This window comes from Sminthopsis crassicaudata, chromosome 3, assembly GCF_048593235.1.
Source record: "Sminthopsis crassicaudata isolate SCR6 chromosome 3, ASM4859323v1, whole genome shotgun sequence".
NCBI classification, from domain to species: Eukaryota; Metazoa; Chordata; class Mammalia; order Dasyuromorphia; family Dasyuridae; genus Sminthopsis; species Sminthopsis crassicaudata.
Window position 1 is genome coordinate 247,062,775 of NC_133619.1, and position 27,447 is coordinate 247,090,221.

The window sequence follows — 27,447 nt, forward strand, 5'->3', positions numbered from 1 at the left end:
GAAACTTGCCATCTATTAGCTAGTTTTATGACAATAGCTAAACTATCATAAGATTATAGATTTAAAACTGGAAGGGACCTAAGGGGATCTAGGTTGTTTTTTTTTTTTTTTTTTTTTTTTTTTGAAACAGTCCTGCTCATCATTTCTCAAAACACAATAATATATCACAATTTGTTCAGGCATTCCCATCTGATGAGCATCCCTTTATTTCTAATTCTTTATTACCACATAAAATTGCTTTAAATATTTTTTAAACAGATGTGAAAACTGAGGTCTAATTAGATTGATTTGACCATCACCAAGATTAGTAAGAATATTGATATTCTATACCAATAGAAAAGACATTCAGTACCATATTATTTCATAATAAAGGTCATTAATGATTGGGGAGATTAGAGAGACTTCCAGAGGATTTGTTATTTGTTTTGGATTTTAGAGAATGAGTAGCAATTAAACAGTTGGAAACAGGTAGAAGGGCAGGGGCACATTTAGGAACACAGACAAAATAGAAGAGCATGGAGTAAAAGCAAAGAGTTCAGGTTCACAGGAGCACTAATTGCATGAAAAACAATATAAAATCAGGTCAGAAATGTAGAGTAGCATTAGATTATGTGTGGGTTTAAATGGGAGGATTTTGGTTGGCAATGGAGACTCATTGAAGGATTTTGAACAGAAGAATCATGTTATCTGATCTACAAATAAGGAAAATAAATCTGTCACTCATCTAATAATAAATTAAGTGAGATTATGAAAGAGTGGAATCAGAAAATAGGATGCTATTGCTTTACTCCAGGTAAATCCAAGTGGGGGAGGGAGGTATGTGTTTGGAAATTGGTAGTGAGACTAGAAAGGAGAGAAACATTTTGGAGGGAGCCTTTCAAATAATTTAAAATACAACAAAGAGGAAAGAGTCTATATTACACCAATGATCATAAAATGAGAAATGGTGTAAATGGTGATATCATATACAATCTTATATTCTAACAGAGGAAATAACATTTACATATAAATTAGAAGTTCAAAAAGAGCAAAAATTTATGGAGAGATAAATATAACATGTTGGATATGTTGAATTTGAAGTAGTAGAAAGATATGTTAGGAAAAGAAAAAATTAATCTGCAATAATTTTATGTAGTAGGACTAATTTCTCCCAAGTTTCCATGAACCTCTCTTGTTCTGCCATAACATAGGTGCCCCTTATACCCCAACCTCCATATGAGTAAAATCCTTGCCTTCCTCCCTCAAAATAGATTGATATTTCCTAAATGATGACAAAGCTTTCCTTAGGAACTGATTGAATCTTGTCACTGTTCATATAGCTTCCTGGTCATTTAAAGGTATAAAAACCTACCCATCAGGTCAGCTAGGTGGCACAGTGGATAGAGCACCAGCCCTGAAGTCAGGAGGACCCGAGTTCAAATCTGATCTCAGACACTTAATACTTCCTAGCTTAACACCTTGAGCAAGTCACAACCCCAATTGGCTCAGCAAAAAAAAAAAAAAAAAAAAAAAAAAAAATCCCACCCATTATAGATCTTTATGATTTTGTGAATTTCTTAAGCTTCCATAAATGCTATAGTATCTTGCTGATATCCTTTATGTGCTATAGCTAAGTAAATCCCTTTTGTTATAACCTACCAGTGCATCATTTCATTCCAATATCAAACCTAAATTAACTGGAGCCTAGCTAGTGTAATGCCTGCCCCTAACAGTATAGGATGTATTGAATCTGAGAAGGATTGTTGAAGTGATGGAAGTTTAGATGCTATTACCATAATCCAGGGGATGGGTTTAGGTTGAGGAAATGAAGAGAAGGCACATAATCCATAAAGCATTACAAATAAAGAATGGTATTATGTGAAATCTGATTCAATATGAATAGTAAAGGAAAGAAGAAACTTGGATAGTTTCTAGAATTTAAATCTTAGTCATCAGGAATTGGCACCTCTTAACCACACTTCATGGCCCATATGTGAGAAATTTCTTAAAGGGAACAGAGCATGATTTCTTCCTTTGAATTTGTAATTTTCTTTTTACAAATTATTTTTATATATTTCATTAAAGATTCCCAAGTACCAACTAAAACATTTTGATAATTGTTTTTTAAAATCCTGAGTTTCAGGTCTTTCTCTTTCTCCTATACCTTCCCTGCCTCCCGAGAAAGCAATTTGATATCATGTGAGATCATGCAAAACATATTTCCATAATAACCATGTTGCCAAAAAATCCAATCCATTAAATAAAACAATAAGAATAAAGAAACATTTAAAAGTATGCTTCAGTCTGAACCCAGAGTTTATCAGTTCTCTCTCTGGAGATAGATAGCATTTTTCATCCTAAATCCTTTGGAATGTCTTATTCTGAGTAGTTAAGATTTTTACAGTTAATCATCATTAAAATATTGCTTATATTAGCTACAATGATTTACTAGTTCAGTTCTTTTCACTTTACATCAGTTCACATAAGGTCTTCCCAGGTGGTTTTTGTTTTTTGTTTTTTGTTTTGTTTTTTTTTTTGAAACAGTACTGCTCATCATTTCTCAAAACACAATAATATATCACAATTTGTTCAGGCATTCCCATCTGATGAGCATCCCTTTATTTCTAATTCTTTATTACCACATAAAATTGCTTTAAATATTTTTGTAAATATATATTCTTTTCTTTTTCCTTTGGTCTTTTTGGAGTACAGACCTAGCAGTAGTATTGCTGAGTCAAAGGACATACACATTTTTACACAATCCTTTGGCCATAATTTCAAATTGTTCTCTGGAATGGTTAGATTAGTTTACAACTGCACCAAAAGTATACTAGTGTCCCAGTTTGCCCATGCACTCCAGCATTTATCATTTTCATTTTCTGTCACGTTAGCAAATCTGATAGATGAATATCTCAGAGTTGTTTTAATTTGCATTTCTCTAATCAGTAATGATTTAGAACAATTTTTAAATGTATTAATAACTTTGACTTTTTTCTTCTGAAAAAGTAGCCTTTTCTTTGACCATCAACCAGGGAATGGCTCTTATTTTTTGTACATTTAACTCATTTCCCTATATATTTGAGAAATGAGGCCTTTATCAGAGAAAGTTCCTGCAAAAAATTTAAATTGTGGTAATTTTCAATAGAAGTTTTGAAGTCAATAAGCACTTTTAAGCATTTACTATTATGTGCTAGATATTGTGCTGGTCACTGGAAATAAAAAGCAAAGAGTGATAGTTACTACTTCAAGAATCTTACATTCTATCAGACAAAACATTATGTGCATAATATGTAACATAGAAACTATTATCTAAAAAATAAAAAGACTGGTGTTAGAGATACAGGTTTGGAGTCCACTCTTAGTGGGGAGAAGGGATGATCCAGAAGAAGGAGAGACATTTGGCTGAATGCTCACTCCACCATGGTCTTACTATATAAAAGGGAGGTTTGGGGGGTTGGGGGCTTTAATATAAAAAGAACTTTCCTGGATCATTACAAATAGGTATCAGTTATTTCTTAAAGTTACCTTGTTGTTGTTATTATTCAGTCTGTCCCACTCTTTGCAATCTAGGGACCATAGCATATTAATATTGGCCATCAGTTTTCTTGGTAAACATTCTAGAGTGGTTTGCCATTTCCTTAAACAGAAATAAGGGGCCTTGCTCAGGGTCACAGGGTTAGTAATGTCTGAGACCATATTTGAATCTTCCTAGTTTCAGGCCTAAATACTCTATTCACTAAGCCAACTAATTGCCCCCAAGAGTCATTTTACTTTCTGTTTGACGGGATTCCTCTTACTATATGCTTATTATCTTATTTTAATTTTTTATTATAGTTTTTATTTACAAGATATATCTATAGGTAATTTTTCAGCATTGACAGTTGCAAAGTTTTTGTTCCAACTTTTTCCCTCCTTCCCCCAGATGGCAGGTTGACCAATACATTTAAATATGTTAAAGTATAATGCTTATTATTTTAAAATAATTTCAGGCAGCAAGCAAACATTTATCAGAACAAATAGTAGAGCAAATAGCTGGAAACAGTTATACCAATAAGTACATATGCAGAATACCTAGAATAAATGGGTTCTTCAATTTGAGCCAAATGAAATCTCAGCTCAACAAAGGAGAGAACAATCTCATCCAAAAAGTCTTTTCTTAGCAGTCTCTGTGGGTACTGGGAATCAAAAGACATGTTGAGGATAGCTTTCTTCACATGCTTGTCATTCCAAGGAATTCCTGTTAACCATTCAAAAGTTTGAGCTTCCTCACTCTTGCTGTATCTTTTTTGTCTCTGTCTCTCTCTGTCTTTCTCCCTGTTTCCCCATGCCTTCTCTTTCATTTTGTTTCCTTCTACTTCCTTTACCATTTCAGTTCTTTCCATAAGCCTTCTTCATTGGCTCAGAGATCTCCCACCTTGACTTCTTTCTACAAATATTATCCTAGAGCTGTCCTACCTACCCATGCCCACCTCAGTGAAGAGGGTACTGTTGCAAATAAAGGTAATTCTAGGGCTGAGTTTAAGAAAGGCTTCAATGCAGCAGATGCTTCCTGGTCTAAGCTTTGAAAGAAGGATTCTAAAGAGCAACTAGGTCCTTTGGTGGATAGAATGCTGGGGTTGGAGTGAGAAAGATTCATCTTTCTGAGTTCAAATCTGGCCTCAGACCCTGGGAAAGTCAATTAACCCTCTTTACCTTGGTTTCCTCATCTGTAAAAAGCTAGAGAAGGAAAGGGAAAACCACTCCAGTATTTTTGCCAAGAAAACCCGAAGTGAGATCATGAAGAATCAAACAGAACTTGAATGTTTTAACAAGGGATTTTAAAAGACAGCAACAAGGAGTGAATGAAGTCAGGAACAGACTGATCTAAGAGAAATGTAGGGAGTTCCTGTAAAGCCAGTGGGAAGTCTAATGGATGAGTGGTTTGTACAAACAGAAGATTGTACTATTCTTGGGTATTCTCTATGTAAACAATACATTCATAGACTGTACTATGGGCAGAAGGAATCTCTTAAAATGGCCTGTTGTTATAAAGGCATGAAAAGTATATTTTTAAGGTTTTTTTCTTGTCCTGAATCTTTTGTGGGAAGGGGGGAAGTCACCATACAGAAGGGGGAACAAATTAAGATCTACTGAATAAAGTAGTACATTTTTTAAAGTGGTATTGTGCTGGAATTAAAAACAATATTATTACAGTTTTTAAAAGGAAAACAAGCTTATTATAAAATTTTATTCACTAGTTGTTCTTAATCGTGCAATTTATATTTTAAAATTTCAAATTTATTTTAACATTTAAGATTTATCAGAAATGCACTGTCTTTCAAGTAGTTAATAGGTGTTTAATAAGTGTTTGTTAAACAATATCTATTGAAACTCATTAAGAATGGACACAGAAAAGGGATATTCTTATCTACTTTTCTGCAATGTTCTTTCTAGTCTTGGCTCTTATGGGTCTAGGCTTCTACTTCTGAAGTTGAGAGGAGGGAGAAATAAGAGGTAGCTGCAAATCTGGTTCCCAGACTCCTGAGCCACTGTTCTATAAAAGGGAAAATCCTTCAGTCCAGGAAGGGAGGAACCCAGGCTCACCATTTAGCTTCTATTAACCCTGGGGAGCCCTTGGGACTTGGAAGCCTCTAGGCACATCCTTAGCATGCTTACAGAACTCACTCCTTCCTTTCATTTATAGGTAAGAATTCTGAGGCTGTAACTTAAGGTAATACTAGTGGAAATTGCAGTCTCTGGATTGGAACCCATGTCTTATTACTACAAATTTAAAGCTCTAAAGTACACACAGAAAGTCACCAGGATTTTAAGCATGAATTCATGTTATTTGGAAAAATTCATTGTTCAGCTCTTGGTTTGGTCTTGGTGATCCCATTTGGGGTTTTCTTGGGAGAGATACTGGTGTGGTTTGCCATTTCCTTCTCTAGTTTATTGTATACATGAGGAAACCGAGGAAAACAGTGTCAGATAACAAATGTCTGAGGCTAGATTTAAAATCAGGAAGATGTGTTTTCCAGACTTTGGGTCCTACTTTTTACCCACTTACCAAACACTAAATGGTGATAGTTAATTGTCTAAGTCCCGCCTTAGTTCTCCAACCTATAGGTATAACAGTATAAACACAATTGAATGGAGAGAGGGTAGGCCAGAATTTACCTGGGTCTTTCCCAACCTCAAAATTCCTCTTGCATACTTTAATCTACAATTACGTTTCCTGAATCGGATTAAACCCAGTTAGAGACACAGATTGAGACGCTGTTTTTATTAAAACGTAAGATTTACTGGATAAAGAAGGAGATAGGAGGGAAAGAGAAGTCTTCCACATTTGTGTCAAACCTGAAACAGTAAAAAAAAAAAAAAAATCCTTCCTTGCAAGCCATATCTACCTGGACTACTGGACTTCTTCAGATATTGTTCTCCTATCTCTAAATACACCTACCAATCTACGAATCCATACGGGCACTCCCATACTTCCCACCCCAAACATCCTCTCCAAGACAATTTAACTCCACCTTAGAGAAATTCAAAGAAGGGGAGAGGGGAAACTCCGTAGCTACTTCGTTACAATTATGGAGTCTGAAGATTCAGCTGTGACCTGCAGGAAGCAAGAAGGGCAAAGTTAATGGAGGAAAATTGTGGAGTATCTCTTAAGAGAATCAGATTTTCCCCGGTTTTCCCGACAAATAAGGGTTATAAAACAAAAATTAATTTGTACCCTCTTTCCGTTGTAATGAACTTCAGTCTTCCATGTTTCCCAGCGAGCCATTCACAACATAGAATGACCGGGTTTCATAAATTGAATAAGCTTAGGTGACAACAGAGCTATTTGTCCCCGTTTCCACTTTCTCTCTCATCTCGATAGGATCCAAACATTTTGGAACGTCCCGAGAGTCAGTTAACTAACCCTTCCTAGAAACGAAACTGAATCGTCCTAAAGTTTCCAGTTATGCTGCTTCTGTCTGAGCCCACGAGTAGTGGGTTGAAGTGATGTTTTTATTCCACCGTGGAGCAGACTTGTGTGGGGCGGGAGATGGGGTGTAAGTTAGGGATGGAGGCGGAGGATTCTCGGTGTGTGTTGACTTTCTGGGGCTATTGCCCGAGTTTTTAGCAGTGGAGCGGAAACTAGAGGCAGGAGTTGGAAAGTGACGTACAGTAGCACAAGGGTTACTTTGTATGACTACCCGGTTCGTGAAGAGACAACGGGATAGTCATTCAATCCCGCCTTCAGCTGCAACCGTGGCACCTGGGGCTGCAGCCAGCCACCCTAGTTGCAAAATTAAGAAAGAAGGAAGAAAAAGTTACAGGCGAAGAGGGATCTGTCTGAAGTCAGGGTGGTGTGGGCGGAGGTGGCAGCAGCGGACGAAGGAGGGATTGTAATAGAGTACAGGAACTGGGGTAGGGGGGGGAGGCGGAGGGAGAGGGAGGAGTGACGGGAGGAGGAGGGGAGGAGGACTCGTGGATCCCAATTCCCACAGAGCGAGGCGTTTCCACCCGTCTCTTCCCAAGGACTGGGAGCCCTGAGCTGAAAGTGATGAAAATCACCTAAAAGACTGGATTTGGGAGAGTTCGGGACGTACACACCCAGATCTGGAGCAGGGTGGGGGGGAAGAGGGAGAAAAAAGAGGGAGAGGGAGTGTCTGCTAGAGGCTCCCCGCTGTGCTTTAAGCCTGAGAAGTTGTAGCAAGTACCCGTCGGACCAATTAGCTCATCATTGATTGGGGCTGAAGCGGGGTGTACTGGGGCAGCAAGCAGGGGAAGCTCTAGAGAACATGGGGAGAGACGGAGGGGCAAGAAGGAAAGAAACAGCGGCAGAAGAAGAAAGGAATCAAGGGCAGGAGGAACCGAGACTTCGGCAGCAGCGGCACCGGCGAAGGAGGGAGAGCAAGACCAGAACTGTGCGCTCCAACCTGCTGCCGCCACCGGGGGGTGGGGAGCCCGATGTGACTGCGAAGGGGGCTCCCCATCGGTGGCGGCGGAATCAGGGAAGCTCCCAGTATTTGGCTGACAACCGGCTGAAGACCACCAAGTACACCGTCTTGTCCTTTCTGCCCAAGAACCTCTTTGAACAGTTTCATCGCCTGGCTAACGTGTACTTCGTCTTGATCGCTCTGTTTAACTTTGTGCCGGTCCTAAACGCCTTCCAGCCCGAGCTAGCCTTGGCGCCGGTGCTCTTCATCTTGGCGGTCACCGCTATCAAGGACCTGTGGGAGGATTACAGTCGCCACCGCTCGGACCACGAGATCAACCACATGGACTGCCTTGTCTACTGCAGGTGAACCGGGACAGCCAGAAATGGGGAAAGAAAGCTTGGCTGCTGGGGTGGAGGGAAGGCGTGGGTACTGGGCCTGAGGCACAAAGGTGTGGAGAATGGCTGCTCTCCCTCCTTCTGGGGCTCAGCGAAAACTTTGGGGGATGGCGAGGATGAGGAAAGACCTGTCATCCCCCATTGCTCAGTTTTGGTTCTGAGGAAAGGGGTTCTAAAAAGCATTTGGCCAGATATTTGCGCTTTTAAAAACTCCCATCTCATATAGCCCAGAGTAGGGCGTGGTGGCGATGGGAGAACGTTTTCGTGTTTAGAAAGTTTGTTCCCGCGACTCTGCCCTAGTGGAATGCAGCTGTGTGTGCCCAGTGCGACTAACTCCGGGCTCTTTATCCTCAGGGCTCTCTTTCCTTTTCTGGGCTTCTTAGGCTTTCCAGGGAGACCGTTCTTTTTCCCGTTTGTGGAGACTGTGTTTCCCTGCGGGGCTGATCTTTTTCTTTTGCTGTTAGTATTCCCCCACCCCCAGTGGAGACCCGGAGCGCTTCTGTAAGGAGAGATTGAAACTGTTGCAGCTGCCTGTTTCGTGAGCTAGTCAGAAAGAATGTGTAACACGTGTCAGAAAGTGTATCTGCCCACTTTTCACTTGCGGTTTTTGAAGGGGGCCAGGTTGTTCTACTGTGAATTCTCTGCCCCATTTCCCTCGTCCTCATTAGCAGAGATCACTCTTTAAATGCCACCTTGATTGTTTGCCACCCTGATCTTTGCTGTTTAATATCATATGAAAGAAGGGGATTCTTTCTCCTGCTACGTTCCTCAAGTCATATGTTCTATTATATTTTTCTAACTCTCCAATTCAGAATCTTTAAAAAGAAAAAAAAAAAAAAAAAGCAGTTCTTACAGCCCTACATACCGAGATAAGAGTTCAGATTTAATTAACTAGAACTTAATCTTCTTCTTTCAAAACCAAAACTTTTTGGGATCCTAATTAAAATCTGATCTATAATAGTTCTCATTTCCCAAGTTACTTCCTCACTCCCCTCACCTCTTCATAGGTTTCTCAAGATTTTCAGGTTCAGCTGCTGAGGGGCACGTAACTAAAATAGTTCCTTTATCTATCCTTGCCTATCCACTCCATGAATTAGTTTTGATCTATAGCTGAAGTTTAGAATCTTGTTTTAAAGCTGGAAGGAACTTGAGAGATTGTTAAATCCCACTTGCTCATTTTAGGGAGGAAAAATTTGAGGCAGAAGACTATGGCCAAGAATGGATCTCCACCGCTCTTTCTCTTAGCTGTTGTATTTAGTCAAATGGGATTCTGTACCATTTAAGTTTTCTGCCCTTTATCCCTTCTCCTTTTTACTTCCTTTTCCACAAACTGAAGTTCAAAAATACTAAACACTGTCCAGTACTTCAACTGAGAGTTTCTTCCTATTGTAACACAGGTGCAGTAAGCAAGGTCAAAAAGGTTTGTGAGATTTCCTGTCTGCAAGCTGATTTGGAGTAAGGAAGAAAAGGATGAACATGTTTGGTAGATAGCATCTGCATTCTTGGTTTTTGTTTTGTTTTATTTTCTTTTGAGGAGAAAAAAAAAAAAAAAAAAAAAGCACCTGCAGTCTGACCTTTCCGATTACACAATACTATTGAGTGGGCTGGGCCTAGCTAGATCTTTGCTGAGTTTACAAACCTTGACCATCTAACTGAGCATTATTTTGCATAGTTTAATTGAGGAATGGTTAAGCCCAGAGAAATGCAGTTTACTTGCTTGGGTTTTCTTTGTTGGCATTTTGAAAACATTTCTTTGGAGCTGCTCCTGCATGGATCTCCTCTTTTCTTGTATCTTTTTCTTAAAAGAGAGAAATTTCCCAATCCCCAGCTAGGCTTTATCTTTGATAAGAATTACCAGATTATCTTTTCCTCTGCTCTTCACTCTGCACTAATTACTTAAGATTTCTTAACTAGGGACTATGCCAAAGATCTCAGACAATTTCTGTTGTCACATCTTTTCAGTGGGTCAAAAAACAGGAAGTGCTTGTGCTATGCCAGACAGATGTAAGAAACTGATTTCCCTGACCTTTTAGCCCATCCTAGTATGGAACTGTTGACATTCTACAGATTGTGGCCAGTTGATCACAGGGCAGGCTACATTTCTGAGGCTAGCCTCATGATAGCAAAAAACCTTTGCAAAATCAGGATCTGTATGAACGAGGCTTTCCTCAGGGCTGTGTCTATATTGATAGTTATCTTAGAAGGTCTCCCCAGGAAATCAATTTAGAAAAACTTCCATGCTAGAGGTCAAATTGTGAATACACATTGAACACTCACCACTTCCTGTCTTTAACTTCCTGAGGGTTGAGGTTGGTGTTTGGCAGGCTTGAGAATCTGGATAAGTCTGAAGTTTCTGATGGTACCTCCAACTTTAGTGAAGAATGTCTTGTATTTAATCAACATGGAATTCCCAGAAATTGAGGCTTTGTACATTTGGACCAGAATTCCATGAGGTAGCTGGGTGGTGAAGTGGATAGGATGATAGGCTTATAGTCTTCAAATAGTTTTCAAATACAGACTGGGACATTTACTAGTTTTATGACATTGGACAAGTCACTTAATCCTTTAATAACTCAGGTACCTCGTCTGGTATAATAATAGCAACTACCTTTTGTGAGGGAAAAAAGACTTAGCAAAATGCCTGACAGATAGTAAATGTTCTATAAATGTTAGCTATGAATATTAATGCAGTTGAACAAGTAGATCAAAATCCCATGAAGATATAAAGTTGATGAACTTCAGAAATGATGCCATTCTTAACACTGTTCAGCTCCCTCTTTGGACAAGTTGAGATGCCCATCAGGGCATAATGGCATTCCCAACTCTGAAACTGATGTGGGTTTTATGTGAGTCAAAAGTGATTAAATGGATTTTATTTCAATCCGTGCTGAGGCTGACAAAATCTTTGGTGATACTGCTATCACGGGAAAGTAACTGTTAAATTCCTTGGTAAACATATAACCAACTTTTGATTATTTTGTATCTTGGGGAAAATTTCCCTCTTCCATATTACACATGTTCTAATGAATGTAATTTATGCAAATTGAGTGTCAATTCCGAATGTTAATATAATTAAATGGAACACAGTAGTCTGCAAGTGTTTTCATTTTCAAAAGTGAGATTTCCTTGAAGAAATGGATGATATACTCTCAATCTATCTGTGCCATTAAATGAAGGCAATCTGATTTTGATATAATTCTGAGAGATGTCTTCACAAGTGGAAGTTGAATTCCTAGTCTTGATAGTCTTCCTTAATTGTTTCATTATTCCTTTTTCAGTACATGTAGTTGATATATATTCCTATCTATGTCAACACATGTATAGTCAGAGTGCCTTTTTTTCATCTTGAACCATTTCATTTCATATTTTTCATAATCTTTCTTTAGTATATCTCTTTATGAAAAAAAAAAGTTTACCCTAGTACTATAAATAGAGTGCTTAGACTTCAAGGAGGGAAAGGAGTTTCAAAATATGAACAGTCACTCCTAGTCATGGTTAAGAGAATATGGTATCAAATTTAATCCACCCAGCACGTGTGCATTAAGTGTTTATTGAAAAGGCAAACAAAATGCAGACAAACAAAAATGCTCCTTCCCCTCAAGAAGCTTACATTCTAATGAGGTTCATGATAGAATAATATGTGCACTGTTTCTTAAAATGTTATGAGGGATCCAGTGCCAGGAAAGAGGTTGAGCGCAATGCCAATAATTGGCCTTTCTTCTGGGGGAAAAAAAGCCTACTAGCTCTTTGGTTTTTGTGAAATATATATATATATATACACACATATATATATATATATATATATATATATATATATATATATATATATATATATATATATATATATATATATATATATATATATATATATATATATATGTGTGTGTGTGTGTGTGTGTGTGTGTGTGTGTGTGTGTATATTCAAATTGTCTAGCAGACATCCAGTAATGGGAAGTCAAGCGAATAACTCAAATCCCCCTCTTGTCAACGTTACAGATATATGAAAGGGGGAGAGAAAATAGAGCCTTGAGTGATATATAAACAACAACAACAAAATTGGTATTCCAGCCTTGAAAAATGGAAGGATTAGTTGGTTACAGCTTTTAAAAAAGCAAGCATGTTGTTACTAGATAGAAACATTGAAAGTGTGATGAAGGAAGAGATCCCTAGCTAGAGTAGGGATCAGTAGGTTTGAAGGCTAGTCTTGACTTACAGCAACTAGCTATATGAATTTAGTCAAGTCCTTTTTATCTCTTTGCATCTCATTTTCCCCATCTCTAAAATGTGAAATAGACTAGATATTTAAGGTCCCATTAGATCCCATTTTAAACTCACTTGGCTCTTTATGTTTGTCTTCCAGATGGAACAGGGCAGAATAATAAGGACACCAGTTAAAGCCTGGTTATCAAACTTCTTATTATTTTAATCTTTCAGGATCAAATGTTGCTCTTGATAGTCATGATGAAAAAATACTGAGATTTTTTTTCTGGTATCTTCATGCTTGTCCCTTGTATAGGTAACATCCTATACAATTTTTATATGTGTTCCCCTCCCCTCCATAATTTGGTGCTTGCAGTGTTAAAAAAAATTTCCCCCTTCTGATTTGCAATCTGTGGCTTTGGGGATAATCTGAGGTGCAAATTTTAGCATTATTATAAAAAATAGATTGAAGTTAAGGAGATTTTTTTTCTGAGTTTTTTGAGTTCTGGATGGATATGGATAAAAGTTGTGGAGAGTATAGTGCTTTTACTTTTTACTTTTACCCATAACTTCTATTTTTCCTCTTTACCCCCCACCCTCTTCCTTTAATTCTTTCATAGTTTTTTCTTAAGTGTCAAAATCATGAGATTTCTCTTGTTTCTCTTTCCTTTCTTGTTGTGGGAATATATACTATTTCAGAAGAATTTTTCACCTTTTGAGGACAAGTAAAATATGCTCAGGGAATAAATGTATCTTATCTTTCTCTTTTTTAAATATCTATATGCTTTTCTTTTTCTCTGTTCATCTATCCTCCCTGTCACTGTCTGCCCCTTTTCTTCTATTTCCTGTTGGGCCATCACACTTCCTCTCTGCATCCCTGGTTTCTTTGCCATAGTTTTTCCTCTCTCACTTTGTTTAACTAAAAATCCAAGAGCTCAATCACTTTGCCTAAGGACTGAGCAAAGGTATAAGATGGCAGAAGATATCTGTAAATGCTCAATCTGAAAATTAAGAGAAGATAAGTATAGATAGGTTATCTAAGTGATTTGAAAGGAAATTTACTAGGCATTCATGATGTATATCCTGGAGGCCTTTGGTTAAAATGGTCTAGTGTTGTCACTGGTATCCCTTATGGAAAACTTCCCCTTGTTGCTGCATCCCTAAGCCAATATTATGGTTCAGATGACTATTTAACCTGTTTTTTGTTTGTTTGTTTTTAACAATAATGATGAAGTAGTTCTATCACATTGATCTCTCAAGTTGGGGATTAGTGGTCTCACCTCAACAGGGATCTCTGATCACTAAGGGAAAGTAGTAGGAAGGGTCATATTCCAAATATCCAATTATGGGGCTTCTCCCTAGTACAACTACATTTATCATTATCTCTGATTATGCCCTAACCTCCCTTCACTTCCTCTGCTGAATAAGTTGCCAACTTCTATTTTCTTGTCAGACTCTAGAGGGAAGCTGTGGCCTAACCACTGGGCACATATTCATAGAAATAGCTCCCTGATAGGTAGCTAGCTGATACAGTGGATAGAGTGTTAGGCTTGAAGTTGGGAAGATTCTTCAAATCCATCTTCAGACACTTACTAGTTATGTGACCCTGGGCAAGTCAACTCATCCTGTTTGCCTCAGTTTCCTCATCTGGAAAATGACCTGAAGAAGAAAATGTCAAACCATTCTAGTATCTTTGCTGAGAAAATCCAAATGGGGTTATAAAGATTCAGACACAATTGAAAAATAACTAAATAACAAGCTGCCTGATATTGAGAAAATAGTCACTCTTCCCTCAATATACCCACCTGATTCACTGGTGATTGCAGTATGATCTAGGACTCTGAAATCCAAGGTGACAAATAAGTAAAAGTACTGCTTTTTCTTTTTTAGGTGGGACAATATGAGGATGAATGGGTTCTATGTATATGTCTATGTATGTGGTCTGTAGTTCAAATCTTATTACATAATATTTTCCCCAAAATGTATCTTTCTTTTCAATTGACAATGGCACCACTATTTATCTAATCATAGGGATTCTCCCCTCCGTGACATTCTTGATTTCTTACTTTCATCTACCCTACATAGTCAGGCAATTATCAAATCTTGTCTTCTACTTCCACATATCTTACCAATAATCCCTTTTTTCTACTGATAGAGCCACTGTCCTGGTTTCAATCTCTATCATCACCTCTTGAGGAGACTATTTCAATTATTTCAGTAGCATCCTAATTCATTTCCTTGTCTTTTCCCCTCTCCAGTCCATCCTCCATCCAGTGCTCCATCCATTTTCCCCATAGTATAGATCTGATTATGTCACTCTTCCCTTGACTCAAGTATCAATCAGATATTTCATTTTTTAGTTCCTTCTTTGAAAAACCCTATTTTTGATGTGTTTTATATATAATCCATATAATTATCAGCTATTGATGTGTGAACATACTTTACAAATAAATAAATATACACATGTCAGGATTCTGTGCTCACCCCTCCCTTTTTTTTTTTTTTTTAAACTTAAACAGAATCATTTGGAGGCCTTTTCTCTAGAATATACTTATAGATGCATAGCATAATGCTTGAAAAGGACTTTTCTGAGATATTTTCAGATTCACTGACCTGAAATATTGAGAGTTTTGTGAATATTGACCCACTTAAAATTAATGAAGAATAATTACCTAATAACTTGCTGAATTAACTTGTCAATATGTTTTCTATGAATGTATTCATTTTGGGCTTTAGTACTGTTTATTACTACTGATAAACTTTTTCTAATTACTAAGTGTAATAATAATACTTATAAGAAATTATAATAGCAATAGTTATATTTCAGTCATTCAAGGATTGGTGATTTTGTTGCTTTAAATACTCTCTTAGTCACTGTGGACTTCATTCAACCCTTCCATATTTGAATTGTTTTTTGGTCTTTGTTTTTGTTTTTCTGTGATAGATTGGATGAAAAAATTAATCACCTTGGGTGATTTTTATAGAAATATATTATAAATTTTATGGTACCAATTTTATAATAAGGTGCCTTCTGGAGTTTGCTAGGTCAGGTCTCAGGACAGACTATATAATCCATGATAGGGTACTTTTTCAAAGCATTTCCGACAATGGAATTTTAGGAAGTTTTTTCAGTTACCTCTATGACACAATGAGAAGCCAATGCTAGGTTTTAATGAAAGAATGATAGTTATTAACTACTTACATTAACTATAATTTTGTGCAAAAATATCTCATATAATGCCATCTCCAAAACCATACTTGTTCTGTGACATTAGGCAAGTCACTTAAAATCTCCAATGTTCTCAGACAAATCTCTAACAATGTAAATTGCTAAAGAAGTAGTAATCTGTAAATTTGGGGGATTTTCTTCCCTGGAAGTTACATATAGAAATGAAATTTCAGCTCTTGTTACACACCAAAAAATACATATATAGTTCAAAAGAGTCAGGATATAGGACCTGTGTTAAACAAATGTTTCTGTCTTTGTTCTCTTTGGATGTGTGCCTTATAGTAGAATCCTTGGACCAAAGAATATTGCTGGTGTAGCTGTTTTTCTTTCAGAATTCTAGATTGATATCCAGAATGGTTAAACCAATTCATAGAACTACCATAGATCGTCCTGTTTTCCCATAAGAAGTAACTTTTTAAAAAAGTAATTGTTAAGTACTCAAATGATGACTTTTTGAATTAAAGATGTCAGTGTTAAAACAAATGTGACCAACACTTATTTTGGTAATCACAAGTTAAGGCTCCTTGTAGCTATTTTTATATGATTATAATTACTTCAGAGAGCAATGATGTTTCATGTGGCATGAGTCATTGATTGACTGGGTTACGGATGATGTAAAGGAACAGTGGCAGTGGATGCAGTAATAATGCTGTGAACTAGGCATTTCACACTTGGTAATTAAGCAATTGCCGTTTTCTGGAATTTATAGGTGTTTTGGAAGACAAGTTTGGAGGTCTGCTAATTATTTTTTATGAACTCTTCCTTTCATTTGCATATCTCTTAAGCCTAGATTATTGACTGTACCAGAAAAAGAAGGGGGAACATTTTGCAGTATTCTCTGAAAGTTTCAGGTGGGGAAAAATGTGTTCTATTAAAACATATTAGCTTAGTTAGTAAATCATCATCTCTTTCTCATACTATTTAGTTCTTGCTAAACCAGAACTAGGAAGGAAGGACTGACTACCCCTTTACTTTGAGAGATTAAGTATGAATTAGAGCAAAACCTGAGAAAGTGTCCATTTCTATTATAGGGTCTTGGTCATACCCATGCTAAATTCTTGAGGGAGGTATTATTTAACTTTTGTGTGTTTTTTTTAAGAAGCTGAGAAATTTTCCATAGAATAAAATGATTTATAAAACAGAAGGAATTATCAGTGTGGTTCAATGGAAAGAAGCCTGGATTTAGAGTCTCAGATCAAGGGTTCAAATACCAACTTTTACCTTTTGAGCCCTATGTGATTTTAGGTATTTCACATAACCTTTGGGTCTCAATTTCCTCATCTATGAAATGAGATTCAGCTAGATGACCTGTAATGTCCATTCCAATAGGAAATCTGTGGTCCTATGGTCTCCTTTCTTTATATAGAGAGATGGGGCATTAATGGATATCCAATATTGGATATATCAGCAGGCATTGCTAAACATTTGGTTCCTGAACTGCTTTTTCTTCTAATTCTTTTTGTTATTCTTTCAAAAGAATGACTTTATGCAGTAGGTTTATTTGGAAATGAAAGTGATATAAAAACAAAACATCCATAAAATATATTTTTAAAGAAAAAAACACAAATTTTCAATGTTTAATTCACAGACTCCTCAAGGTTCTCGAGACTCTTTCAGGAGATATTCAAGATCAAAATTATTTTCATAATAATATCAAGATATCATTTGACTATTAAAATACTCCTATATTTTCATACAACTTATCTGAATGAAGGTGAATTTTCTTATATTTCAATCCAAATGACATATCATAACTAATTGAATATAGGAGCAGATGAGAGGAACCAAATATCTTCTATCAATCCAGACATTCAGTAGATTTGCAAAAATATATAAAGCAATGCTACTTTCCCCACTGGTTTTGCTTTGTTTTGGAAAACATAATTTTAAAAAATGTATTAGGTGTCCTTCTACCAAAAAGTTTGAGAACTGCTATTCTACAGCTTAGATTTATATATTGAAGAGACTCCTCAATTTGGCAGCAATGTCAGTGATCTTATCTCCTTATTTGAGAGTAAGGATGTTAGAACTAAAGAGGTAAAAATAATTGAATTCATAGTCATAGTCATCTCAAAAGAATTTTGAGACAAACAGTACCTGAATATATATTTATTAACACTGTTAACAAAACTATTATCCTTGCTTTTTAAAATCAGATCTATTATTTCACTGGCAAGCTAATTCGAATCAATTACTACCCTGAAATTTAGTTGGCCAATTAAATTACATGGGGCCATGAGGAGTTAATTGATGGTCATACAACCTGTAAATGTCAGGCAAAACTTGAATACTAGACTTGCTACTATATTTACTGAGCTGTCTCTTAAAGAAAATTATTTAACAAATATGTGAAACAAGAATTGGGTGTGTGAATTCCATCTTTATTCTTTTCCAAAATATATATTTTCATTTATTTTCTATGTCTTGTCAAGACATCATATAAAATCATTATGGATATATTTCATATCTGCACTAACAAGTTTTGTTCTCTTTTTGAGAAATCAATAGCCTGGTAATTTTTCTGATGTTTCTCTGGCATTGTGACTTAAATTGTAATATGTTTTTCATTCATGCTTTTGCTCAAGGATACTGTTGCTTTTAAGTACAATGGAAACTTTGATTCATTATATTGAAATTTAGTTACTGCACTGTAGCTATTAATATTTGTGGCAAGAGTGATGCACTTAAATGATACCACACTTGTGAATAGCATCTGGATTTCTTTTCTCTTTAGAAAAAGGGAAGAAGAATCAAACCCCAATCACATGTACTTAGCTATAACTATTAGCTAGGGAGATGTGTGATTGTATCTTTTGGGAAAGGTCATTATTGATTAATGTTGATTTCTGATCTTTATTTTGTTTCTTTCTCTATTCTTTCCATGAAAGTAATCTTCATATTAATTTTCCACCATAGGCAAAGAAGTCTCTCTAGAAATTTTTTCTATTTGCAAAAAGAGGAATGTCTTAAAAAATATTGAACCTTGGACCAGACACTGAGTGCTTTTTGGAGTGATATATAATGTTATAAGAATGAGTAAAAGTAAACATTTTGATAAATAAATGTGAATCCTGAAAGATTTCAAATTAAAATAATTTATTCTCTCCCTCCTTCTATTGCTCCCTCCCTCTTTCTCCCCCTCTGTCTGTCTCTCTCTTGTCTCTCTGTCTTTCTCTCTTTGTTTCTGTCTGTCTCTCTTTCTCCTCCCTCCCTTCTGTCTCTCTCACACAAACTAAACAAAAAACATCATTTTTCTCCCTTCTAAAAACTGTAAAACTTTTCTAAGAACTTATATAAACAGTTCTAAGAAAATACTAATTGTTGTTGGACTAATATCTACTTTTTGAATGAACTGCTATCCTTATGATGTTTAGGGAGAAATTATTTCACTTGTGGTATATCTAAACTTTTGTATAGTTATCCTCTCTACATCATGAGTTCCACTTGTGGTGCCCCTGTGATTTGGAAAATCCATGTAAAATTGTTTATACTTTCCTTTGTACCATAGAAATCTGAATTATCATGGTATTGAGATAAAATGTGTTGATATTATACAATACTGTACATATATTTTTTACATTTCTGAATTTCTAAACTTTTTCTGAGTCTGTTGGTCTTTGTGGCTTTTGCAAAAGTACCCCAAAATTCCCAGTTAATTCCTTATGCCAGCCTGCAATATATTGCAACCTTGATGTGGAAGGGATAACTATAATGTGTTATAAATGTAGTTCTGTTGTATTTCAATGTTCAGTTGTATTGTTGTGTTCAGCTGTGGAAGTACTTACTTCATGATTAGCCAACATATATTCCTTGGGGGGGAGGGGAGGGTGAAACTACAATATATTTGGTGTGTTTATTGTATTTTTTTAAATCTATGTTGATATTGATTAATAGATATAGAATGGAGTAGTCCCTAGAATTCTGGACTGGGTCCAAAAGATCTGGATGTGAATCTTTTTTCAGATACTTAAAATTAATATGTCTATGGGCAAGTCTTTTTGACATGAGATTCAGGCAACTCAAAAATTATATTATAAATAGCGTTATGATCTATGCTGATTAAGCAGTTTTGATGGCAATCACTTTAGTGGAAATCATCCATTATCATATATGCTCTACTGAAAAGAGGCTATTTTTGTCTTTTATTTATAATCTTAGCACATTTCCTAATCAATGGTGAGTGCTTAATAAATGCTTATTGATTGTTTAATTAGAGGGATTTTGGCATTATATACAAAGAACTAAAAATACTAACAAAAAAAAAAGGCAAATGAAAGAAACAAGTCCATAGAGTAGTGGGAGAAACAACATGCATATAACTATGTACAAACAAGATAGATATACACATAGTTTAAAAGGGAGATAATTTTAGGGGAAAGGATTCTTGCAGAAGGTGGAATTTTAGATGAGACTTGAAGGAAAATAGAAAAGCCAGTAAATGGAGATGAAGAAGGAGAGAATTCCATGGCACAAGAGACAGCCACTGAAAAGGCATGGAATGTTTTGTCAGAGTAAAAGGAAGGAGTCCTGTGTCATAGGGTCATAGAGTATATGAAAGGGAGGTATATTAAGAAAGCTGGAAAATTAGGAAGGGAACAGATTATGAAGAGTACCAAATAGAGGATTATATGAATTTGATTCTGAAGGTAATAGGAAGCAACTGCAATTTATTGACTGGGAAGGCAAAGGAGACATAGTTATGTCTTTACTTTGAGAAAACCAGTTTAATGGTTGACTGAAGTAGGAAACGTATATGGAGTATTCATACTGGAGTATGAAGATCAATCAGAGAATTTATTGAAATATTGATGCCAGTGCATATACAATTAGGCAAAATATTTGAAAAATTTGAAGTGGCCATGCTAAGTAACTTGAGAAATTTGTTTGGATCATGAAATAAATCATACAGTAGGAAACTTTTAAAATTACATAATGAAAGTATTGTGCTTGTTCAGGCTATCTGAATTACACCCTAAATTATATTTATTCTGGTTTTGACTTTACATGTGGTTTTGGTTACTAGTTATATAGTGAAGGGAAAGAAACGATTACTTATTCAAATTATTTATTTTTAACATTAAAAAAATTTGAGGTCCAAATTCTCCCTCTCCTCACTGCTCCCTTACATGCCGAGAAATCAAGCAATATGATCACAATTATACATGTGAAATCATGCAAAACATTTGCAGATTAGCCATATTGTGCTCTCCAAAAGAAAGAGACATAAAATGAGAAAACTATCTTCAGTTTGCATTCACTATCCAATAGTTCTTTGTCAAGAGGCATAATAGCACTTATCATTATTTCTTTGGAATTTTCTTGCTCCATCATATTGATTAGAGTAACTAAGTCATTCATAGTTGGTCATTATACAATATTGCTGTTACTATGTGTAATGATCTGCTCACTTTACTTTGCATCAGTTCATAGAAATCTTCACTTTTTTTTTCCTGAAACTATCCTGCTCATCATTTTTTTATAACAGTAGTACTTCATCATAATCATATGCTGAAGCCTGTCCTACTATTCCCCAATTGATGGGCATTTCTAATTCTTTGCCACTACAAAGAGTTGCTGAAAATATTTTTGTTCTTAAGGTCCTTCCCTTTTTTCTTTGATTTCTTTGGTACAGACTTAGTGGTACTGCTTGGTCAAAATTTAATAGCCTTTTAGGCATAGGAACTAGGATTTATTAAGCACCTATTAAAGACTGGGGTTACAAAAAAAGGCAAAAGACAGTTCCTGTCATCAGGGGGCTCACAGTCTAATCTTTGAGACAGCATGTAAACAGTTATATACAAACTATATAGATGATAAATAGAATTTAAAAATTTTCCATAATTTATTTATTTACTTATTCATTAATTCATTTGTTTGTTTATTCATTCATTCTTTTTTTGTTTATTTTATTATCATTATTATTTTTTTTTTTTTTACTGAGACAAGAGAGATTAAGCCCAGGGTCACCCAGCTAGAAGTATTAAGTGTCTGAGACCAAATTTGAACTCAGGTCCTCCAGACTTCAGGGCTGGTGCTCTATCCACTGTGCAACTTAGCTGCCTCTTTTATTTTTTATTTTTATAATAGCCTTTTATTTTCAAAATCCTTGTAAAGATACTTTTCAACATTGCAAAATTTGCAAAACCTTGCAAAATCTTGTGTTCATATTTTTCTCCCTCCTTTCCCCAGATAGCAAGTAATCTAATAATTGCTTGTGCAATTTTTGACTCAAATAGGACATAATATATATATTCAATAGATAGAAATCTATCTTACCCTACAGGAAAATAGGAGAGGAATGGGATGTGGGAAGGGGAGGGAGGGTGGTAAAAGAGAAGGCATATTGGGGGAGGGAGTGGTCAGTAGCAAAACATTTTTGAGGAGGGATAGGATGAAAGGAGAGAGAAAATAAATGGGGGAAATGCAATTGGGGATAGTAATTATAAAACAATTTCAAAGCAAGTTTCTCTGATGGAATATTATTGTTTTCTGGAAAATGGTAGTAAGCTGCTCTCAGAAAAAAGAAAAAAAAAAACCCAAACCTGACATAGTGAACAAAGTGAAATATATTGTATACAAAATAATAGCAATGTTCTGAGATGACCAGCTGCAAATGATTTTGTTATTCTAGTAGTACAATCATCCACACCTACTCTGAAGGACTTATGATGAAAAATCATATCCATATCCAGGGAAGGAACTGATCAAGTCTGAATATAAATTGAAGTATTCTCTCTCTCATTTAATTTTTCTTGGAGGTTTTTATTTTCATTAGGATGAGAGATCTATGTTTTCTTTTACAACTTGACTTTTATGAAAATGGTGTGTATAACTTCACATGTGGTTTCTAAAATATGAAGAAGATATGGGAAAGAACCTAAATCTTAAATTCTTAAAAATAAATGTAAAAAAAAAAGATTAAAAATGTGCAGTTCTTCCAAACATTTCGATATTTATCATGCTACACCAAAAAAAAAAAAAGAAAATCAGATCAAAAAATGAGGGGGGAAAAAAACAAGGAAAAAGTAAACAATAACAAAAAGATGAAAATACTATGTTGTGATCCACATTCAGTTCCATAGTCCTCTCTATGGATGTAGATGGCTCTTTCCATCACAAGTCTATTGGAATTGGTCTGAATCAGGTGATTCATGAGGTCATTGTTGAAAAGAGCCAATTCCATCAAAGTTGATCATCACATAATTTTCTTGTTGCTGAGTACGATGTTATTTTGGTTATGTCCAGTAAGAAGACTAGAAAGGTGAGTGTTGGGGTGAGTTATGAAGGACTTTGTACATCAAACAGGATTTTTTATTTGATCCTGGAGGTGATAGGGAATCCCTGGAGTTTATTGAATGGAGGTGAGGGGTAGGAAGTGGGAAAGAGTTGACAAGTTGAGTTAGTACTTTAGGAAAATCAATTGGATAATTAAATTGAAGAATCAATTAAAGTGGGAAGAAACTTGTGGTAGTTTGTACTGATGGGTGAGTAGGTTATTGTAATAGTCTAGGCTTGAAGTGATAAGGGCTTGCACCTGACAGGTAGTAGTGTCAGAGGGGAGGAAGGAGAAGATGTTGCTATAGTAAAATTAACAGACCTTGGCAATAGATTTGATAGGGGATGAGGAATAGCAAGGAGTTTAGGATGATCCCTGTGTTGTAAGCCTGGGTGATTGAGAGGATGGTGATTCAACAGAATTAGAGAAGTTAAAGGGGGAGGCTTTAGAGAGGAAATAATGAATTCAATTTTGGGCATGTTGAGTTTAAAGTGTCAGTTGGACTTCCAGTTTGAGATGTCTAAAAGGCACTTAAGGTCAACAAATGAGTTAGGGCTACATAGATAGATTTGAGAAGTATCAATATAGAGAGGATAATTATATCCAAGGGAGGTGATAAGATTACTAAGGGAATTAGTATAGAAGGAGGAGAGAAGAGCCCTGAGGACACCTATGGTTAGTGGGCATGACCCACATGATGGTTCTGCAAAGGAGATTGAAAAGCAACAATCAAATGTTTAGAAAGAGAACCAGGAGAGAATGATGTTTGAAAATCTAAAGAGAAGTAAGAATCAAGGAGAAAGAATAAATAACAATGTGTTTGGATTGCAGAAAGATCACAAAGGATGAAGTCTAAAGAAAGTCAATGGATTTGGGAATTAGGAAATCATTAGGGGAAAGCTACAAGAGAAAAAAAAAAAACAGAAGAAAAAGAGGGAAAAGCGAACATAACATGTGTTGATTTACATTCAGCCTCCATAGTTCTCTCCCTGAATGTGGATTGTGTTTTCCTCCCAAAGTTTATGGGAATTACCTTGAATCACTGAACCACTAAGAAGAGCCAAGTCTGTTATAGTTGATCATCACACGTTCTTATTGCTATATAAAATATTTTCCTAGTTCTGCTTGTTTTACTCAGCATCAGTTTATGAAAATCTTTCCAGGCTTTTATAAAATCAGCCTATTCCTTATTTTTTAATATTACAGTGATTGATGAGATTGCCAGCTGGATTATAGGGAGTAGAGAAGAGACTAAGAAGATAAGAAACAGAATTGTGTATTGAGCATTACTTTCATATAGCATAACTTATTCAGCCATTCCCCAATTGATGAATATCTATTTATTTTCCAATTCTTTGCTACCATAAAAAGAACAAATGTTTTTGCAAATATGGGTCCTTTTCTCCCTTTTATGAGTTTACTGGGAAAAAGACCCAGAGTCACATTTTAAGTATGTATCAGAGGTGACACTTGTATCTAGGTCTTCCTTTTCTTTTTTTTCTCTCTGTGTATGTATACACACATACAAATGTATACAAACACATACAAACATATATATGTTTTGTGGTTTGTTGATGAGTCATTTCATTCATATCCTAATCTTTGTGACTCTGTTTGGGGTTTCTTTGGAAAAAATACTGGAGTAGTTTTTCCATTTCCTTCTCCAACTCATGGAGGAAACTTAAGGCAAATAGGGTTGTGATCTCCAAGAAACAAAATATCTTACCAAGAACTTCACTGACTCATTGATGGATCCTGGAAGGATTTTATGTTACATTCTTGCAAGAGTGGGTGTCTAGGTTAGTAAACACACTTTTGAAACTACAAAGACAAATCATTTATTTTTTATCCTGAAGAGTAAGTCTCTCCAATTCCCCAAGGTTGGGAGTATAAGTCTCAACTCCTCTTTATATCTTAGGAGCATCTCTTATTCTAATTCTCCATCCTTGATTATATCCTTTATTATGTACCAGGCACTCTTCCAAGCAAACCATGGAAATACAAATGCAGGCAGAAAGAAAGCCAGTCCATGCTCTCCAGGAGCTTATATTCTTTTTTCTTTTCTTTTCTTTTCTTTTCTTTTCTTTTCTTTTCTTTTCTTTTCTTTTCTTTTCTTTTCTTTTCTTTTCTTTTCTTTTCTTTTCTTTTCTTTTCTTTTCTTTTCTTTTCTTTTCTTTTCTTTTCTTTTCTTTTCTTTTCTTTTCTTTTCTTTTCTTTTCTTTTCTTTTCTTTTCTTTTCTTTTCTTTTCTTTTCTTTTCTTTTCTTTTCTTTTCTTTTCTTTTCTTTTCTTTTCTTTCTATGGGTTATAGGCCCAATAGAAACACTGCTGGGTCAAAGATTATGATCAATAATAATCTCCATTTCTTCTTTGGTCACAAATTCATTCCTCTTCCACAGATCTGAAAGGTAAACAATCCTATGTTTTTTTTCTACTTTGCTTATAATATCATTCATGTTTAGATCATGAACCCATTTCAACCTTATCTTGGTATATGATGTTATTGTGTGGATCAATGACTAATTTCTGCCATACTTGTTTCCAATTTTCCCAGCAGTCAAATAGTGAATTCTTATCCCAAAAGCTGGGGTCTTCGAGTTTGTCAAACACTAGATTACTATAGCCATTGACTCGTTTGTCCTGTGAACCTAACCTATTCCATTGATTGACTACTCTATTTCTTAGCTTGTGCCAAAGGATTTTGATGACTGCAGCTTTATAATATAGTTTTAGGTCTGGCACAGCTAAGGTACCTTCATTAGCATTTTTAAAAATTAATTCCCTTAAAATTCTTGATTTTTTGTTCTTCCAGATGAATTTTGTTACTATTTTTTCTAGATCTATTAAAATAATTTCTTGGGAGTTTGATTGGTATGACATTAAATAAGTAGATTAATTTAGGTAGTATTGTCATTTTTATTATATTTGCTTGACCTACCCATGAGCACTTGATATTTTTCCAGCTGATTAGGTCTGACTTTATTTGTATGGAAAGTGTTTTGTAGTTATGTTTGTATAGTTCCTGACTATTTTATACTATCAACTGTTATTTTGAATGGAATTTCTTTTTGTAGCTCTTGCTGCTGGACTTTGTTGGTGATATATAAAAATGCTGATTATTTATGTGGATTTATTTTGTATTCTGCAACTTTGTTAAGGTGTGAATTTTGTCTAGTAGTTTTTTTTTAGTAGATTCTCTAAGCATACCATCATATCATCCGCAAAGAGTGATAATTTGCTTTCCACATGACCTACTTTAATTCCTTTAATCTCTTTTTCTCTTATTGCCAAAGCTAATATTTCTAATACAATATTGAATAGTAATGGTAATAGTAGGTAGCCTTGTTTCACTCCTAATCTTATTGGGAATGATTCTAGTTTGTCCCTATTACAAGTGATGCTTGCTGATGATTTTAAATAGATGCTACTGATCATTTTAAGGAAAAGCAGGATCTTACATTCTTATGGGAAAAAATAATACAAAAAGGAACCTCTTTGTGTGTGTGTGTGTGTGTGTGTGTGTGTGTGTGTGTGTGTGAATCCAGAGGTTTCCTTTTCAAATCTAAACTTTGCCCTGATTATATTCCTTGTTCAGGGTCCCAGCCTCCCATTTCTTAAGTTTAATGTTCTAATTTAAGTTTCATTTCTCTATATTTTTCAACTTACATTTTCATAACTCTGTAAACTAAATCCCTGTTCAATTTTCACATTACCTGATCAGGGTCACACAGCTAGTGTCTGTGAGCCAGATTTGAACTCTGATGGAGAAGTCTACCTTACTTGAGGATCAGCACTTCATCTAGTGCATCATTTAGAGTATTAGTGCATGCACGAACATGTATTCACACACATATTGTGGTGATTAAAAATTCTGATAGATATAAATTTTGCGTATTTTGATCATTAATAAGACCAGCATGTTATTAATAAAAGGATGGTCATTTGGCCGTATCTCTTAGACCAAAGATTCCTAATGGTATTGGGCTCATAGTTTATATGCTCTTTGAAGAGTAGATATTCCTGAGAATTGCCAATTAACTCTTATTGGTTAACACCTATGGGAGGTGGGCTATAGTAAAATAAGGGTCTTTGGGTTTTACTCTAGGTTCACCCAAATCTTGGTTAAAGAGGCATCAATTTCCATATCACTTGTCTAACAAAATGGGAAATGTACATTTTCCCAAATTTGCCTGAGTAAACACAGTGAGAAAGAGGAATACATTCATTAGCCCAAATTTGAAATTTTCCTACTAGGTATTTCCTAGACCAGTACAAGAAGCATAGTCCAATACATAATAACTGACACATAAATAAATGTATGTATGTTAAAAGTTGCTTATTGAATATGAAACATAGATGTTATAAAAATATGCTATGGAATTCACACAGGATTGGGGAGTAAGCCAGGGATGAGCTGCCACTGCCCATTTCTTCCCCAGTTGTAAGCTAGTCCAAGAGT

The 27,447-nt window shown here is 35.5% G+C and overlaps 1 protein-coding gene across 1 annotated transcript in view; it reads left to right on the forward strand.

Moving 5' to 3' along the window:
- Nucleotides 1-7,434: 7,434 nt before the first annotated feature.
- ATP10A (ATPase phospholipid transporting 10A (putative)) overlaps nucleotides 7,435-27,447 on the forward strand; it is a 254,377-nt gene continuing 234,364 nt past the window's right edge. Inside the window, exon 1 of the mRNA XM_074300324.1 lies at nucleotides 7,435-8,251. Within this exon, the coding sequence (XP_074156425.1) occupies nucleotides 7,749-8,251 (503 nt within the window). The 5' untranslated portion in view covers nucleotides 7,435-7,748. The remainder of the gene's footprint in view (nucleotides 8,252-27,447) is intronic.